General features: G+C 60.0%; 1 protein-coding gene across 1 annotated transcript; it reads right to left on the reverse strand.

Annotated features, from left to right (window-relative positions):
* Positions 1–745: 745 nt before the first annotated feature.
* HAPLN4 (hyaluronan and proteoglycan link protein 4) lies at positions 746–16,626 on the reverse strand. Its single transcript, XM_026655048.1, has 5 exons — positions 16,572–16,626; positions 12,090–12,195; positions 8,700–9,062; positions 6,632–6,934; positions 746–1,116 (listed from the first exon to the last, which is right to left on the reverse strand). The coding sequence occupies exons 1-5, from the start codon at positions 16,572–16,574 to the stop codon at positions 746–748; spliced, it is 1,146 nt and encodes a 381-aa protein (XP_026510833.1). The 5' UTR covers positions 16,575–16,626.
* Positions 16,627–18,932: the final 2,306 nt, after the last annotated feature.

Below are 18,932 nucleotides of genomic sequence, written 5' to 3' on the forward strand. Positions count from 1 at the left end.
ACTTTGCACTCATCCACCCGCTCCCCATCCAGGGCTCTCAGCTGGACCCAGGCATTAATCTTCTGAGCCTCCGCCCCCTCTGAGTTTCCATCCTCCACAGTCATCAGAGAAGCAGGGCGCAAGGCCTGTCCGGTTCAGCAGGACCCACCCTAGCGCTGCTGGTGTGCAGCACATCTGAACAGCCCCCAGCCCCGGACAGGAGCGTGGCATTGGCATGGGGGATCCTGGGCCCAGCCCTGCCCCCTCGGCAAGCAGAGAAAGGCCTAAACACTCGATTCCAAGCACTAGCCGCAGCAGCGTGAAGCCAAGAAGGAATCCGGAGGTTGGGTTAGCGAGGGGGGCAGCGGCTGCATCACAGCCTGGCAGGAGTGCAGAGGCTGGATGTCCGTTTGCAGGAGAAAGCAAGTGAATTGAAGCTGGCATGGTCCCCCTCCAGCCCCCTTCCCCGCTCTACCACAGCCCCCCGCCCCAGCCTGCCACGCCGTGGGACCGGCCCCACCTGCTATGGAAAGGGATAAGGGTGGGGGGTTCCCTTCTATTTCCTGTGATGCTGTTACCAAGAAATGCCAGATCTCTGGGGCTCAGCGGCCAGTACCACGGTCATGGCTCACAGCCGGCTCCAGGTGAGAAGGGATGGCTGGGGGGGGGGGGGTGTTACTATGGTAGCAGCTCTCCAGCTGCGGCGTTTGTCTGATGGTTGCACGTCTGATGGTTCTGTCCCCAGCAGAGCAACCGCGGCTGCCTCTTACACCTGGAGAGGCCTCCCCTTGCCCGGCTCCTCCCTGCCCTTCTTGGGGGACCCCTCGCTGGCCTTCTTGGGGGACCCCTCGCTGGCCTTCTTGTAGCAGTAGACCCCGAAGAGCTTGTACTTCTTGTCTGGGAAGCCCAAGTTGCGGACGCCGGGCTCCTGGCCCCCGCAGCGTGCCCGGGGGTTGACGATGGGATAGCGAATGCTGCCATCCTCCACCCAGCCCGCCTCACATTTGTCCAGCAGCTGGATCTTCCAGGCAGCGTAGAGCTGGCCCACCTTGGCCACCTTGGCACCGTTCTTCTTGCAAGCCTGGAGGGCCTCGGGGTAGCTCAGCTTGCGGTAGGTCTTCAGGAAGTAGACTTTGCCTGGAGGGGGAAGAGAAGGAGCCAGGTTAAAGGGATGGAGCTTCCCCCACCCCCACCAAGAGGTGCAGGGCACCAGGCCCAAGACTGGCCATGCTGGGCCCGGGGCATCAGCCACGCACAGTGGGCAGGTCCTAAGCCCATAAGGCCTGGCACCCACAGCTCCCATTGGCTTCTGGGGGAACCACAGGTGCTCAGCACCTCCGTAAATCATGCCTGTAACTGGTGGGAGGGGTCCCCGCCATGGGACCCTGCCGTTGCCACCATGGCATGAACCGTGAGCGCAGCCAGGAGGGACTGGTTACACGTCCAGTTCCAGGATCGGCCTCTCCATGACCAGAGATGCTGAGGGGGGTCTCAGACCTAGCAGGGGGACACGGCCTCCCAGGGGGCCCAGTCTAGTATTTGTTGGAAGGAAGGAAGAAAGCAAGGGAAGGTGCCGTGCTGGGCCATGTCAAGGGAGTGACTAGCCCCCGTTAGCCATGGGTCTCAGGGAGGGAGCTGAATTTCTGGCTTGGTTGCCAACATCCCCCGTGCTGGGGGCCGCGGCAGCTGATGCCAGGACAGAGCTCCCCTGGGCCCATGAGCTGTAGACACTGGGCAGCACCAGGGAGCCGCTGAGTCCGAGAGGACCCCAGGCTGGATCTGTGTCCAGCAGCCTTGAGAAAGAATCCCCTTTGCAGCCATGACGCCCGAGCCTGGTCCCCTCTCTGCCCCACAGGACGCTGGTGCAGCTTTGGGATCCAGCTGTGCCACGCTACCTCCTCCCAGCCCTCCGCCCAAGGGCAAACCGGCCCTCCCAGTCCCAGCCGGATGGGAGGGGCACATAGGCAGGGCTAGGCCTTCATCAGCCGGAGCTGAGCCAGACTGGCTGGAGAGGAATAAAGGCAGCTCCTGGAAATTAATTCCTAGACACATGGAGATTGATGGGGGCTGCAGCGCTGCGGCCGGTGATGAGTCCCCGTAGCTATTACAGCCGCTATTTATCCCGCCTGCCATGATTAAATAAACATCTGCAGAGCCCCCTCTCCCGCACTCCACCTCCCTTCCCCCCCCAGCCCTGCCAGCCAAAGAGTGCTGTAATTTACACGCAGGGACAGCCCCTCTAGCTCAGATTTGTCTTGTGTAGCCCTGGCTTCATCCATCATCCGTGCCTCTCTCTGGTGCAATTACCTGCTTCTCCTTCCCCGGTTTCTGCCCCGGGGAGGCAGGAATTACAGCACAAAGGACCTTGTCCATGGGGAAACCTCACCTCGTTGCACTAAAGCCAGTGCCGCTGACAGCGGGAGCTAGTGTAAACGCACCCACATTTGTACCACCCCGTCGCCCCGAGCCGCTCTGAAGAGTCAGACGACGGTGGAAATGCTGGTGCTGGTTACACCCACGTTTCTCGCACCGTTGCCCTGGGGGAGAGGTTCCCCCCCCCCGAGGCGTGGGGGGCTCTGTCTGCATTGAGTCCTGCTGGGATTTGTGAGGGCTGGGGGTGGCTTTGCAAAAGGAGGGGGAGGGACTGCACCTCTTGTCTCTCAGTGCCTTGGAGGGGCAGGGGTCGGGGGTTCAAAGCCTGACGAAGTGGGGTGGATACAGGAAGGGAACAGCATGGGCTCCAGCAGGGAGGCCCCACCCCCACCCTGAGACCACTGGCTGTAGTGCTGTGGACTCCCTTGCATGAGGACCTTGGCTGAGGCTCATCAAACTCACTGCACACAGGCCAGCGAAACAGCCCCCTGGTCCCCGGCTCCGGCCCGTCACAAAGCCCCCGATGGAGGCCGGGCTTTTCAGAGCCCGAGCGAGCGACGAAGGCTGCTGACATACAGCCCACAGCACACACTTCCACCCCACCAGCGCTTCGCCGGCGGCCCCTGCCATCGCGCCCGGCAGCCAATAAACCAGCGCTAATGGGGCAGATTTATGTAGCAGCCAATGTTACGATGACAGCACGTCAAGCTGTCCCGGCAATAAAAGCCATCGTTAAAAGACAGCAAGAGACGCCTCCGGTCGAAGGTGCCCTGCATCTGCATCCGACTGCTTAGAAAACCCCGTTGCCTTTACCAGAGAGAGAAGGGGAATGAAGGAGGAGGCCGGGGCTGGGGACAGCAGGCGGAGAACCGCCCAGCCAAAGCCATGCTCCAGCTGCAGCCCAGGCTGGGAGCGTCGGTGAGATGAGTTGAGAGGGGCTCAGCCACGTCCCGCCGAGGCTCCCCGGCACTTGGGCCCCCTCATTGGCAAGCCGAGCAGAGAGGCCGAGGACTGAGCAGGCCACCGGGACTGAACGCCCAAAGGCGAGATGAGGGCGTGGGGAGGGGAGAGGCTTTTACTGCCCTCTCCTGAGAGTAGAGAGAGGATTTTGGGCTCGGAGCACCTCCCACCAACACCGTGTTCACATCCCCTGGTCCCACCAGAGACCCCTGGGCTCTTTCTGTCATTGCTACCGAGAGCGGGCTGGGGGGGAGGAAGGGTCTCTCCTTTCCAAAGCGCCCTGCCCAGAGGCTGAGCACTGCCTAGCTCGTGTCAGCAGGGACCCCTTTGCCGTTCCCTCCTCCCTTAGGTGACGGGTGGGGGGGTGGATACGAAGAATCCCCTCAGCAATAATCGCTGGTGCTTCCCGGGGCTGGGGGGGCTGAGACTCAGGCTGAGGGGCAGGGGGAGCCATGGGGCTGCGCTGACAGCACCCCCTGCCCTGCCCCGCCCCAGGGAGAGCTGAGGGATCTCACTGACCTCCACAGGACACAGCACCAGGGGCAGGCAGGGCAAGACCCCAGCAGCTGAGGGGCCCAGATCAATGACTGCGGAGGGGAGCCCCGGGAAGCCTTTGGGTGCTTAAAAGCCATTGTGTGACACTGATCCGCAGCAGAGGAACGGGGGAAGGGTGCCGAGGGCTGCACCATTCAGGTGATGAGCTGCCTCAGGTCTGAGCCTATCCCCACCCCACTGCCCAGGGAGGCAGCGTAGTCCAATGGGTAGGTTCAATTCTGCTGACCTCAATTCTGCAAGTCACCTCCCCCCGCTCTGTGCCTCAGTTTCCCCATCTATACCTTGGGACTAATGAGCCTCCCCTTTGGCAAGTGGTCTGGGGTGTCCAGAAGCAGAGCACTAAGTAAGGGCTGTGCATGGGGGCGCCTCACTAGGGTATCATCCTGCCCGTGCAAGCCCAGTGACGCCTCCCTCCAGCGACACGGCCTGGCAGGGAGCATTACCCAACGGTGCGAGCACTGGGCTAGGAACCAGGGCCAGGGTCCCTGAGCTAGAATCCTGGCTCTGCTCAAAGGGGAGTGCTTAGGCCAAAAGTGGCCCCTGATTTCAGCTGCCCCCATCTTTGCAGGCACAGCTCGAGATGTAGGACAGAGAAGGGGCTCGAGTGCCAGCTGGACACTCAGGTCCAAGTCCCAGCTCTGCCACAGACTCCCCGTGTGATCTTGGCAAGTCACGTTAGCCCAGGTCCTCCATGGCTCCTAACTCCCATCGGAACTAATGGGAGTAGGAGCCTAAACACCTTTGAGGATCTGGGCCTCTTTCCTCAGCTGTTAAATGGGGAGAACAGCATCTCCCTGCCTCGCCGGGCTGCTGCGATGCCCCAGCGGCAGGGGGTGCAGAGAGGGCGATTTTGCCAGACGGCCATAACTCCAGCTGCCGTGGCAGGGTGCAGGGGCACTCCGCCCCCCAGGAACCCCCGACTGGAGACCACTTAGGAAAACATGGCGCTTCCCCTCCCCAGCCAGACCCTCTGTGATATTCAGACACCGAACTAACTTGGAGGATCTAGGCCTTGATCCCACAGTCTGTGCACCGGGGCAGCATGGGCTGGGCCACGCTTGGGGGTGCTGGCGTTCCTGGCTCCTGACCCTCCCACCCCTTCTTTTAATCTGCGCCTCCCCCCAGCAGCGACTGTGACTGTTAAATCATAAAAGGCCCAGGAGAGCTGCAACCACCCAGTGTGCTGCTCACCCAAGTGCTTTAGCACCTAATTAACTCCCAATAATCCCAAGGCAATGAACCAGGCCCGTTCAGCAGCCAATCACCACGGGCTAATAGCCAGGGAGGGACTCCACCAGCCGCACCTGAGCACAGGGCGGGCAGCCAGGTACAGGGTGTTTAAATTCCCTGGGGCCTCGGCCCTCAACCCCTTCCCTGGTATTTCAGGCTGTTGGGGTCTTTGAGTGATGGACTGGGGCAGTGGCTTTCAGCCTGTGGATCCGGGGGGGGCTGCAGATTGTCTGAGATTTCCAAAGGGGTCCGCTCCAGCATTTGAAATGTTTTAGGGGGTTGCAAATGAAACAGGGTTGAAACCTGCTGGATTGGGGTATGGAGGAGGAGGAGGAGGAGATGATGCCAAGGCTAGGCTAGGAATAAATACAATTAAAGGGCCAAACCCAGTGAGGCCAGGGCTACTGGCCAGGCTCCGGGATGGGCTGTTCGCTTCCCCACTCAGCGTCCCCTGATGGGGGAACGCAGCCTGCTCCTTCAGCGCCTGGAGTGGGACAGAGAACAGCTGCTGCTCTGGGGGGCTGGGATTTGGGGGGGCTGGTAGGGAGAGACGCGGGCTCTCTCCAGAGCGGGATCCGCATGCCCGTGCTGAGGGCCGACAGCGGCATGAAGGTGGGTTGAAATGAGAAACGCTTCTGGAAATTCCAATGACCCTTTTCCCCATTGATGAGCCCCCGCTGGCGCTCAACCAGCCCCGTGCCCCCGGGGGACCTGCCATGCCACGCACCAGCAGGGGAGGGGGATCAGCTTAAGGGACAGTAGCCCACACAGGAGTCCAGTTCAAGGGCTCAGGCCTTCTCTGCAAGGGAAGAAAAGAGCCTCAAGTTCCAGGATGGGGAGGGTGGTTGACAACTCCGGTCGACAGGCCCTGTGGAACTCCCTGCCACAAGGGTAATGCTCGTCTGGGCAGGGGCCAGAACTTCCTCAGGGGCCAGTCCCAAGCTGCAGGATGAACTCCCCCAGGAAGGAGGGGCCGTCCCAAACCAGCCCAGCGCCCACCACTCCAGGTGGTGCTCTGCCCTGCCTTCTCCAACACCAACACAGCAGTGCAGACATCTAGAGATCCCAAAGCCCTCTGCGGCGCATGCACAATTCCCCCCTTGGGGAGGGGAGAGAGAACAAAGCCCGGGTGACAGGTGTGAGTCACACAGCTTAGTGTGGGGGTGGCGCTGAGACCCTAGTAGAATGGGGCACCGGAGTCGAAGCTGGGGGGTGGGTAAGAAAACACTGAGCATCAAGGCAGCCTGGCTCGTTAGGCAAAGCACAAGGCCGGGGAGTTGGCTCTCCCACAGCTGCCTGTGTGACCTTGTGCAGGCCACTCTCCGCCCCCACACACACTATGTGCCTCAGTTTCCCCCCTGTAAAGCAAGGCTAATGAACCTGACCCGCCCTGCTAAACCCAGCATGCGCTAAGTATTACGTTCTTGCTGAGCGTTCAGCGTGCTCCATGCCCTGCTGCGGTGCCAGTGCAACTGCCCTGCGGATCTCAGCGCTGCCCCCTGGGCCCTGCCCCCCAGAGGGGAGGGGCTGTTACCGTTCAGGTTGGACGTGAAGCAGAAGGCGTCGTAGCGCTCGTCGTCCTTGTGCCGGTACCCGTAGGTTCTGACCCCGACTGGGGTGTCTTTGCGGCCGCACTCGTCTCGGGGCCTGGAGATGGGGTACTGCACGGAGCCGTCCTCCAGCCAGCCGGCATTGCACCAGTCCATGCCCTCCAGCCAGGCCTTGTGCAGCTGGTCGTAGGAGGCCAGGATGCCGTCCTGGGCCAGACACGCCTCCTGGGCCTCATGGAAGTTGAGGGTGTAGCGGCCGAGGCGCGGGTGGTACGGGAAGATCACTCCTACAGGGACACGCAAGCAGAGCAAGGCGCTGGCTCGGGGGGCCTTACAGCAATTGCCGAATGGGGAGCTGCGCAGGGCGGGAGAAGGGCCGTTGGCTCGCAGGCTTCAGGGCCCTAGCTGGGCGTTGAAGGGGTCAGGAAGGGATTTCTCCCCCCCACCTCCTCAAGCACATTACTTTACAATTGCTCAAGTGTATTACGGGTTCCCCCCACTCCAACTTCCTCTGAAGCATCAGTTATTGGCCGCTGCTGGAGGAGGGATACCAGGCTAGAGGGACCAGTAGTCTGCTCCGGGGGCCACAGGGGAAGCCTGGCCTCCTGCCTCCTGGTCCTGTGAGCCGACCTCCGGCCCACACTTCCTTGCAGGATCAGGAAGAGAACTTAAGACTCCTAACTCTCGTCACCCCTCCCATCTCCTCTCACCACTAGCCCCCACTCCCTCCCAGAGCTGGATCTAGGGCCCAGGAGGCCTGGCTCCCTGCCCTCTGCTCTAGTCACTTGACCACATTCTCCCCCCCGTGCCCAGCTGTCCCCCGACCCTGCTCTAACCCCCGGGGAGACCTGCCCCCCTGTGTAAAATAGGAACCACCTGAACTTTCACCAAAACCTTGAGCCTAATACCAGCCGACACTAGCCATGGGGCTGCTGTCCAGGTGGCAGGCATGGCGCAGGCGATGGGACTTATCTGCCCTGGCAGCTGCTGGGTTTTTCTCTGGCCTGGGCACGTAACGCTTGGTTTTGAAAAGAAAGTAGGACAAGGTGAGCTGCGCGGCACCCAGCCCGACTGCCTCCCGGCAGCTTCCCGGCACCGCAGCTGGGAGTGACGGCTGCATCTCTCAGCCCTGCCACCCCAGGCACCGGCTCCTCCGCCACCTTGCCCGGAGCCGGTGTCCGGGTTCTGCCAGGCCGCAGAGCGAGGTGATAGAGAGGTATGCTCCAAGGGCACCTCTCCAGCAGTCGCGTGCTGTCCTATGCAGATCGCCCTCCCGCCGCTCCAGGATTAGCCCGCCTGAAACTACATGGATGCGCTCTGAGGAAAGCAAACCAAGCGTGAGGCAGTGATTACAGCAGGGCAGAGGGGAGCCTGGCCGCCTGGGGGCAGTGAAATCTAGCGGTTAGAGCAAAGGATGGGGAAGTCAGGAGTCCTGGATTCTATTCCCGGCTGTGTCATTCTCTCTGACCTTGGCCAAGGCATGTATCTCTCCGGCTGGCTGGCTGCAAAGAGAGGGTGACTCCTCCCTCCCCAGGCTAAAGGATTGTTTGCAAAAATGCTTTGAGACCCTCAGACAAAAGGTGTATGCTAACGACCTGGCCTCCACTCAGGGCTCTGATTGCATGGACAGGACACTGGGACCTTGTCTCTGCTACAGGTTACTTCAGTATAACTTACCTCAGTCAGGAGGGTAAATAATCCACACCCCTGAGCGACGAAAGTTACACCCACCCGAGCGCCAGTGCAGACAGCGCAAAACCAGACTCTAAGGCCATGCCTACGCTAGCCAGCCCACAGCGGCACTGCTGCACCAATACATTCGTTTTGCTGACATGAGTGGTAGTGTAGGCATGGCCTAAGTGGGCGTGCACCGTCGTTTGGTCTCCGTACGGTCGCCGGGCACGGCAGTCCAGAGCTTTTGTGAACAGGATTTATGAGCACACGTTGGGTAGTCAGGCCACGTGTGCGTGCAAAACTGTGACATAAAACCGGGTGTGCAAGGCAGCCTGGGGCCTGCAGGCCGCCTGCTAGTGTCTCCAGGATTCCCTTTACCTTCCAGATCCAGCTTCACCACGCCCGTGTCGTCCTCCAGCTCATCGGTGACCTCGCACTCATACCGCCCGTAATCCTGCAGGGTGACGTTGCGGATGATGAGGGAGGCGTCCCCTGCCCCATCCTCCTGCAGCGCCGTGCGCCCCCGGTAACTCCCAAAGGCCCTGCGCTCCTTCCCCATGGCCACGAAGACGTCCACGAAAGACATCGGGTCCATCACTTTGGTCCACTTGAGGCGGATCTCGGCAGGGTCGTGGGCTGACACGTCGTAGTGGTACCGGCAGGGGAGGATGATGGTCCCGCCCCGGTGGGTGACCACCTTCCCTGGCGCCGTCTGGACGACCACGGCCCCGCTCTCATCCTCTGCACATAGACACAAAGGCTAGCGGTGGCTTTGGGGGGGACACACCCCTCCTCCAGCCAGCACACCACCCCCTGCCCTGCCCCACCCCGCCGCACCAAACCGCAAACCAACCAGGGAAACCAAAATACAAAACTCTCCTGCTAACGTTCAGGGGCTGGGAGAAGGGCTGGATGGTCCGACTGGTTTTTTCCATCTCGACCTCTCAGGTTGCTTGGAAATGAGAAAGCCGCCGCTTCTCCGTGTCACGTGACGACACTAACACGCGTGTTGTGAGCTGTCTGCCCTAGGCTGGGCAGCGGCGCGGGGGGAACGTTATTATGTGACATCTAAACGTTCACACGGCCAGTCCTTAGAGAGGTGGCCGGAGACAAACGGACCCAACCTTAGGAAAAACTTGTGTCCATTGTCAGCCATTCAGCTCCTTGCTGGATGCTGGGGGTGGTGGCGTTTGGAAGCAGGAATCCACCCCTGCGAATGAGCCTCAAATCTCCAGAGAGAGGAAATAAACCTTCCTTTTTATTGGGGAAGAAAACAAGGTGATTCATGCTCCCTCGACTGCTCGTCTGGGTCTCTCTGACTCCACTTCTCTCTGCATCAGGCTCCCTCGCTCTCCGGCTGGCCTTGGCTACACTAGGAAATTGCACCCGTTTAACTAAATCGATATTAAATGTCACTGAATGGAGCTAAAGAGATATAAACCAGATTGAAACTGATTGGAATGCATCTGCATTAGGGGCTTGACGAAGGCGGCTGGGCTTCTGCTGCAGGCAGCAGGCTGCGATTCCATAAATCTGGGTCCATTTCCCAGCTATGCCATGTCCGTGTGTGACCTTGGCCAAGGCCCTTAATGTCCTTATGCCTCAGAACACACACCCTTTGTCTGTTTAGACTATCAGCAATTTGGGGCAGGGCCTGTCTCTCACTGTGTCTGTACAGCACACAGCACCAGGGCTGCCCAGTCTTGGTTGAGGCCTCTTGAGCTCATCCATTGTAGTATAACAGCCTACTAGTAGTAGCTGTTGATGGAGTTACTCTTTTAGCTCAGGAGACAGAGGCATGTGCTGAAGCCCTGGGTTCAAACCTTGCTGATGTCCTATGGTGGGGACCGGGAGTTTATTAACCCTTCTGGACCTAGTACGATCCTGGCAGCACAAAGGAGAAATCAGGGTGAGGGGGAGCGAGCGGGAACCCGTCTGACAGGCTGAACAAAGGCACTGCTTGCCGGAGGCCTCAATCCTATTGACAAAGCAGCATCCCCATAATAACGTGGAGGAAGGTGCTTGCTCCCAGCGGTGGAGCCTGTCACTCAGCAGAGCCAGGGTGGCTGGGCATGTTAACGCCACTTCCCTCCCAGGAGTCATTCGTGCAGGCAGGTCATTCCCAAGCAGGGTCCCACGGGCTGTGGGTTCAGACAGTGGACTCGTACTGCAGAGTCAGTGCCCAGCTAATACAGTCCAAAGCCGGGCCCCAGCACTGCCAACAGAATGGGAGTGGGGCAAAAACCTGCCCATTATTACCGGGGTCACACTGTATCGGAAGGTTCCATTTACAAATAGTTTATCAAGGGTTAATAACTGAGCAGTAGATGCTTTAATATATGGTTAAGTGATTGTTCTTGGAGTCCAACAGATCAATAAGTTACTTGGGACCATAGTTTATAACCATCTATAACACTACGAAGGATGTGCTCACAACCAGAGATGGCTGGAAAACGGGTTTCCATCTCATGAAAAGTTTTGAGATAAAAAAATAAAAAATTCAGCTCAAATTGGCACCAAAAGCCAAAATTTTGAATTTTTGCATTAAATGAAATTTTTAAAAAATTCATTTTTGGTCAGTTGAAACATTTCATTCTGATTTTGACCTTTTTAAAATTATTACTTTTAATTTGTGCTTGTTGTTTAACTTACATTTTTTATTATTGTCGTTTTATTGTTGGATGTAGAAAATAAAGTAAATCTCTGCACAAAAAGTCACTTTGAAACGGCAAATCAAAACTTCCCCTTTTGAAAATATCGATAGTTGGAAAGCAGGTTTTTCAAAGAAAACATTCAAAAGGAAATATCGTCAGAACGATACAATTTCATGGGAAAATCTGGTTTCATCAAAATGACATTTTCCAAAGGAAAACTGGCTTGACAAAAAAAAAATTGACCAGTTCTAAGAACCACCTGTACCAGCCTACCACTGTCACACAAAGTACTCGCCGGGTCGGTGGTATTCTTATAACATCTCATGTTCATGTATGAACCCTTTAGAAACACAACCTTCCTCTAAAGTGAGACCAGTACCTATAGCCAAACAGTCCCTAGAGACCTCAGCTGGCCTGTTGTGTAGGAGACAAAGGCTGCACAGACACACAGTGAGAGACACTCCCTGCCCCCAAACATGTTACAGACTAAATACATAAAGGGTGGGAGGGGAAACTGAGGCACCAAGCAGGGAAGTGACTTGCCAAGGTCTCGCTGTAGGTCAGGAATAGAACCTGGGTCTCCCGCCTCCCAGCCCAAGAGGCACTAGACAATCGCCCTGTCTGTTTACCAGGAAAGAGGGTCTTATACACTTTTGCAGGTGGAAATCAAATCTACCGGCGGGGTGCTGGGTGCAGAGCCCCCCACTCTCCTCCCCGGCCTCCTGTCTCATCCTGAGGGGGAAGAGTGAGCGATGCCCTTAGAGTTAAAGGTGCATTTGTGAGAGACGGGCTGGAGCAGGGGGGTAGTGCTGGCCGTTGGCACTCCAGGGTTGTATTCCCAGCTCTGCCGCTGACTGGCCATGTGACTCTGCTCAGTGCCTCAGTTTCCCCATTTGGTGCCTCGGGGAAAAGGTTTGGGTGATATTTCCATGACAACAGTTCCCCATGTCTCTGGGCTGGAACTATCCCTTCCCAGCCCTGCGTGGGTCGTTTTTTGTTCCCCTCCCCCGGAGGTGACCATTTTCTTGGGGTGGGCGCGCTTGAGACCTCCTTAGTGAGCAAAGGGCGGGGGGACCCATCTGGTGGGAGCTGGGCGAGCCAGCCCCTCACTCACCTGACACGTGGACGACCTTCTTGCGCCCCCTCTCGCTGAGCGCCGGCGGGGAGGAGAGGACGGCGATGAGAAGTAGCAGGGTGGTGGCACGGCACATGGGCTGCATCTAGCAGAGAGAAGAGAAGCACCCATTCACTCCTGGCTGCCAGGGAGCTCTCCTGCCCCTAGAGAGACCAGCGCTCCCTACAGGCCTGCCCCAGAGCCCCCGGTGCCTACGCAGGGTTGAAGAGCAAAGGGAGCGTGGAAGTTCCATTGGCTGACCCTCGTGCAAAGGGATGTTGGACAGTGACATCAAACTCCCCAGCTGCCCGCGGGGACTCATTCGAGGTTAGGGCAGAACCAGCCCAAGGCCAAAGCACCCAGGACAGTGACTTTCCTGGCATGGAGTGTGAGTGACCCGGTACACAGCGGGGACGGGGGCAGATACTGGGGGTGAGTGCAAGAGAGCGAGGGAGGGTGGAGATTACGAGAGTACAAGAGACAGACAGCAGAGAGGTACAGATGCCAAGGGATTGACAGACGCAGAAACAGAAGGATAGATAGATAGATAGATAGATAGATTAGATAGAGGGGGTGCACGGGGTTAGATAGATAGATGATATGGCCATGGATGGATGGAGAGAGAGAGATGGTTGTTTGTAAAGTGCCTTAAGACCATGCAGATGGGCACGGCTCTCCCTCTGACTCAGTTTAAGTATCACTAGAGGACAGCACAGACCAGAGCCCCGTGGCATCCATGTGAGCTGAGCATACACAGCTGCTCCCATCAGCAGGTGGGTACCGCTATGGGGCGGGCTCCACCCAGCTGGACACGTGGCTCCCAGCCCCACCTGCAGGGGGTCCCAGCGTCCCAAGTTACTGTTTAGATTTCGGTTGGGCTTGCAGCGTGCTGGGCTGTCCCCAAGCGCACGGTATCACAGCTAGCTCCCAGCCAGTGCCCTACAGTGACGACTGAATCCCACTGCCGCACAGGCCCGTGCCAGCCCGGCTTCGCCGGGGATGCCCACACCAGGGAAAGGAGGTGCTGTCTCCTCGTTGCCTCCAGCTCAGAGCGCCATACACCATTACACTGGCTGATTAAAGCAAATTGAATCAAGAGCAGGTGATGAAATTGGCTCTAATGTGCTTATTACCTGCCCTGCTGAGCAGGGGGGGCTCAGCTTTTGCTCGAAAATATTATTTCTGAAGCCGGTTAATTGCATTGCGTGAGGGAAATGTGCCCAATTGGTGCCTCCACCGAATTGGGCTGCCTGCTCCACCCCGGGGAGGCTGCGCCACGGGGCTCCCTGAGCCCCCAACCGCCCCCTTTGCTCTGAGCATCTATACAGGCTTCTCCTTAGAATGAGGATGTGGCTGGCGGGATGGAAGCTGGAGTCTGTGTATGAGACGCGGCCAATCAGCTGCTTCCAAGCTCAGAGGTTCATGTTCCACCTCCCAGCCAGCATGGGCCATGACCACACCCTGGCTACACAGAGATTCATCGGTTCCTAGATCCCAGGGCCAGAAGGGACCATTGTGATCATCTCGTCTGATCCCTGTATAACAGGGCCAGAGCCTACCCCGAAGTAATTCCTAGAGCGGATCTGTTAGAAAAACATCCCGTCTTGACGTCAAAATTGTCAGTGATGGAGAATCCCCCACAGCCCTCGGTAAGCTGTCCCGATTCCCGTATTCCTGCGTCCCGGTCGGATGGGAAATGTTTAAGTGATGGTGATGATTAACCACTGGCTCCACCATGGGGTCCATCCAGGCCAGTGTCCTGTCACCAGCAGCTTCAGTAAAAGCCCGGCAGTGACGGGACAACCGGCTCCCAGGGCAAGTCCCCTCCTGACCCCCATGCTAGAGGGCAGCGCATGTCCTGAAACAGGAGGGTTAGAGCCAACCCCAAACTCTTGTTATTTTGTAATCCTTGCTATTATAACTCAGCTGATGCCTTTCAGTCCTCACCCCCAGCCCCCTGCTATCCTAGCCCTGGGCTCCCCTCTCCCTCCTTCCCCCCAGCTCTCACAGTGCCCCTCAGTCCTGACCTGCAGCCCCCTGCTCTGGGCTCCCCCACACACCTCGCTTTGCTGGTACCCCTCAGTCCTAACCCACAGCCCCCTGCTATCCTAGCCCTGGCCATCGGAGTGCTGAGCGTTTAGAGTCTGGGCTAGAACCCAGCTGTCCTCTGACCACTAGGCCCTGCTGGGTACAGAAAGCGGCTGGCTAGTTGGCCAGCAGTTTCTGAGACCAGGACTCCTTGGGAATTGCTCTCACGTCCCTCCTCCCGAGAGGCTGGGCTACAGTGTCTGCTCCCTGAATGCCCCCCCTTCCCCCCCCCCCACAAAAAAACCCCAGCACAGCTCGAGAACATTGTTGGCCATTCCCAATTCCATCCTCTGGCCCCCTATAATGTTGGGAGTGGTGCACTCGCTGTCTCCTTCCTTATGTGGGGGTTCAAAGGGAGGAGGAGGGGGGCAGGTGCCCAGGTCCCAGCCTGCCCTGTGGCTGCCAAGGCAGAACCCTGCCTCCCAGCACTGGACCTGCTGGGCACATGAGACGGGACAAGCTTTGGGGTGGGACAGGAGGCCATGGTCCATCCCTAGGATGGCCACTGCCCCCGGGGGGCAGCCCTGGGTCCCTCCACCGGTGTGGGAAGAGGCCATGCCAAGGGACAGCGATTCCCAGTCACTTGCACCTGTGCGACGGGCGTGCCACGTGGGTGTGGAACGCTGGTGAGTCCTGCCCGCTTGGCCCGGGGTCAATGCCAGCCCCCGGGCAGCGGAGCAGAGCACTGGCCTTGGGGGCAGAGTGGGGCAACTTTGCTGACACACAAACATCCCCTCCAGGCTGGGACCTGCGGCTCAGCTGCGTCTCTCTCCTTGGCAACAGGAGCCAGGGCGTCTGCGTGCCCCTCAGAAAGAAGGTCCCCCACCCGGGTCTACAAAGCCTTGGGGGCTGGGGGATCCAGGCACAATGAGAGGGCGTCATACATTTTCTTCCTCCTCTTTTTCACTTTCCTTTCTAGGGAAACAGCTCCCCACCCTACACCATCCCCTCCCCCGCCCCCCTGGGACCAGGGTGTGGGCCAGCCTCCCACCAGGAGCTGTAGGTGTTTAGTTTGAAGTGAGAGCTGGACAAATGGCAGCGTGGGACGGTGTGGTGGGGTTGCCTGGGATGGTGGGGGCAGGGCTCAGCAGCGCTGGGAGGCCCTTCCAGTTTATGGCTTATGTTCCCAAAGCTTCAGGGTTTCCACCCACCACTGGCAGGGGTCAGGAAGGGTCGTCTCGCCCCCCCCCCCCATGTGTTCTGGGAGCGGTTTTTTTAATCTCCTTCCTCTGAAGCATCAGGGATGGGCCTGGCTGGAGGTGGGACGCTGGGTGGGGAAGACAAGGTGGCACTGAGTATTCTCTCTCTCAGGCCCATGTTTGCCCACTTGCTGAGGCAGGGTCTAACCGGTCGCCAGGTGTGGGGTCAGGCAGGAATTTTCCTCAGGTCAGAGGGACCTTGGGGGAGGGAGGATTCACCTTCCTCTGCAGCGTGGGGTGCAGGTCACTTGCCTGGATTATCTGGGTGTATCTCACTTAACCATTTCCCTGCCATTGTGGGGCGGGGGGCCACTGGCGCACCTGGGTCCCTCCTGTTCTCTGCCCCACAAAGGCCAAGTCCCCTGGAGGTCTAAGTCCAGGGCGGTGGGGGCGGGCTGTGGGGTACTGGGATGGAGGATCATGCGGGTCCCTTCTGGCCTGGCTCTGGGGTGCTCGCAATGGGAAGAGCTGGGGGTCACGCTGCAGACACCGGGGGCTGGGACAGGCTGTAAGGCCGCTTTGCCTTTGTTCCTGGCACAAACCCAGCTCTGGCCCCTGGGGCAGATCTGGCGGCTGCTTTCTGCGGAACGAGTTGGATGGGTCTCAGCCGCCAGGACAGTCTCGGCAGAGCGGGCTAGGATGGCATGATGCCCCCGGGCCCCAGCTCCCCCGGGCCGGCTGGGCATGCAGCGTGTCAGTGGGGTGCAGGCGCCGCTAACCTACACACACACACACACACACACACACACACACACAACCTCCGCAGCGGCTGGCAGGGAGGTCCCCGCTGGGGACAGCCCGGCCCAAGGCGCTGCACTGCAGCGGATGGCGGAGCTGGGAGCTGCGCGCCCCGGGGTACCCGGCAGGCCCCGATCCGGGCCGCGGCGTGGGGGCCGATCCCCCGGGGGCCGGTGCGCCCGTGCACGAGCAGCTGAATCCAGGGGCAGCAGCCGGGCAGAGCAGCCCCGGTTCCGCCGGGCTCAGGGCCCCGCAGTGGGACCGGCTCCACCGGCAGCCCCCGGAGCTCCGGCGGGGGGGGTGGCAGATCCTCTCTGGCTGCTCGGCTGCCCGGTCCCCAGCTGCAGATCGGCCCGGGGGGGGGGGCGTTAGTCCTGCTCTCTGTCCCCCCCCCCGGCCCCTGAGCCGGCTCCGCGGAGCGCCCCCAGCCCAAGGTGACCCCGCGGGACGCACTCACCATTGTCCCGGGGCAGGGCGCGGGGTCCGGCCCAGGGCAGCCCCCGGCTGGCGGAGGTGGGCTCGGTGCATGCGAGGGGCCCGCGGGCTTGGCTCCTTCCCCCTGGCTGGGTCGCCCCCAGCCCGGTCTGCGAAGGGGGCTCCGGGTCCCTGCTCAGAGAGAAAGTTCCGCAGGGAGGCGAGGAGCGGGACCGGGGGGGTGGGGGGAGAGGCTGGAGCCGCTGCAGTTACTGGCTGCGGATGGGCTGGGGGGGGGGGGGGGGGCCGGGGGAAGGGGGAAGGGGCCGGGCTCGGTCACTGCCGGGAGCTGGCAGCCGGGGCTGTGCCGCAGACAGCTGGATGCCCTGCCTGTGGGGGGAGACATGAGGTGGGTCTGCTACAGTGAGCAGGGGAGCGCTAGAGACCCCCACCCACCTCAGAGCCCCTCGTGCCGGGTGCCTGGAGACCCCCCCACCCAGATCAGGGCCCCTCGTGCCAGGCGCTTTGCAGACCCAGTAGGAGGCAGTCCCTGCCCATAGAACCCACAGTCTGAATGCACCAGACAGACAAAGGGTCAGTCACCCCATTTTTCAGCTGGAGAACTGAGACCCCGTGACTCGCCCAGGATCACCCTGCGAGTCAGTGGCAGAGCTGCAAAAAGAACAGGAGCATATGCATCCGAAGAAGTGGGTTGTAGCCCACGAAAGCTTATGCTCTAATAAATTTGTTAGTCTCTAAGGTGCCACAAGTACTCCTGTTCTTTTTGCGGATACAGACTAACACGGCTGCTACTCTGAAAAGTGGCAGAGCTGGGCATTAAACCCAGAGCTCCTGGCCCAGGGCCCTTAACCACAAGCCCCCTGGGCGCCTTCATCTTCTTTCCCCAGGTCCCCCCTCCCAGACTCACCCTGGGCATCTCTCTGCGGCATGGGCCTCCCTGCCCAGACCAGCCGGCCCAGCTTCCCCAGCCCACCTGCCAGGGGCGTGTGGGCACAAAGCCCTCGCCCCCCTGCGCTATAGGCAGAGCAGGTGCGTGCTGTTCTGGGCTGTGGCTGCTAGGGGGCAGCAGGCAGGCTGATGGGATACCTGTAACCTGCAAGGGGTCCAGAGCCCTGCCCCCTCCGCCTCATGCTGAGCTTACCCCCGCTGCCCGGCCGGTGGGGCAAGGGGAGCTGGCTGAGGACACGACCCCCTCATTGATCGCGGCGTCTCAGGAGACCCCCCCCCTTCTGCCAAGGCTGTGGCACTGGTGGGGCAGGGGAAGGGCCATGCAGCACGGCCATCATTGCAGGGGCTGGAGCAGGGGGCTGGGAGTCAGGCCGCCGGGGCTCAATCCTCATCTCACAGGGAGATGGGGTAGCCAGTGGTACGAGCAGAAGGAGCTAACCCACAGCAGGCCCAGGCCGCATGTCGCCTTGCGCGTGGGCTGGGCTGTGTCCCTGCTGCCTGGCTGCCGAGTCCCCTTGGCGTTGCTCACTCGATGCCCCACTTCTCAGCCACTGCACCAGGGCCTTTCTGAGGGCAGACACCTGCTGGGGGTCACCGCCCGCTGGCCATGGCTAGTGCCCTGCTCCCTGGGGGTCACTGACGCAGGCCCCATGGGTGGGGATGGCTCCCACTGCTGGGAGCAGGCCCCTGGGAGTCAGGGCTCACGCTGCACAGCCACATGCGGTGGCACGAGAGCCTGGATGGGGGGGTCACACCCCAGCCTCTGTCTGTTTTTCGGGCATGTGCCAATTAGGGCCCTGGGGCCGTAGGGCACCGAGGGGGGGAAGTGCCAGGCTCAGCAGAGGAAGCAAGTCCCGTGGGTCGCTGGGCTCACCTAAAAGCTCTCGGGCTTTCAAACCAACCCACCAAAGCACCAAGCTTCAGAAAACTCGCTTGCGTTCCGCAAAACCGCCCCCAACCCTTGGTATAAACAAGTGAGTGACACACAGCTGTGCACACGCCCCCCGATGGGGCACACACACCATACAGAAGCACGTGTGGCTGTGCACACGCACGCGGAGCTATAGGCACCCACCCTCTCCCAAAGCCAGTTCTGGCTCCCAGGGCAGCCCTCAGCACTTACATTGGGTGCATGGGTCGTGGTCTCTGGCCCACACACCAGGCTCCTGTGTTAGCCGGCATGTGTACAGGGAATGCACATTAATGGGAGAGGCCACGACTTTGGCCACAGGGGGGGGAGTGCTGGAGCTGGTCCCTGTCAGCCGCTCGCCCTGCCCTGCATCATCCTGCGCTCTAAGCATGTGGGTCCTGAGCCCTCGCTGGGCTGGGCAGCTCGCCGTGTCATGGATCCAAGCCCCCAGTACTGCAGCACAAAAGCAGACCTGCCAAACCCGGGGGGGGGGGACGACGCAGAAATTGGGCTTGTTTCTGGCTG

This window comes from Terrapene carolina, unplaced genomic scaffold, assembly GCF_002925995.2.
Source record: "Terrapene carolina triunguis isolate 2854851 unplaced genomic scaffold, T_m_triunguis-2.0 Scaffold194, whole genome shotgun sequence".
Taxonomy (NCBI): domain Eukaryota; kingdom Metazoa; phylum Chordata; order Testudines; family Emydidae; genus Terrapene; species Terrapene triunguis.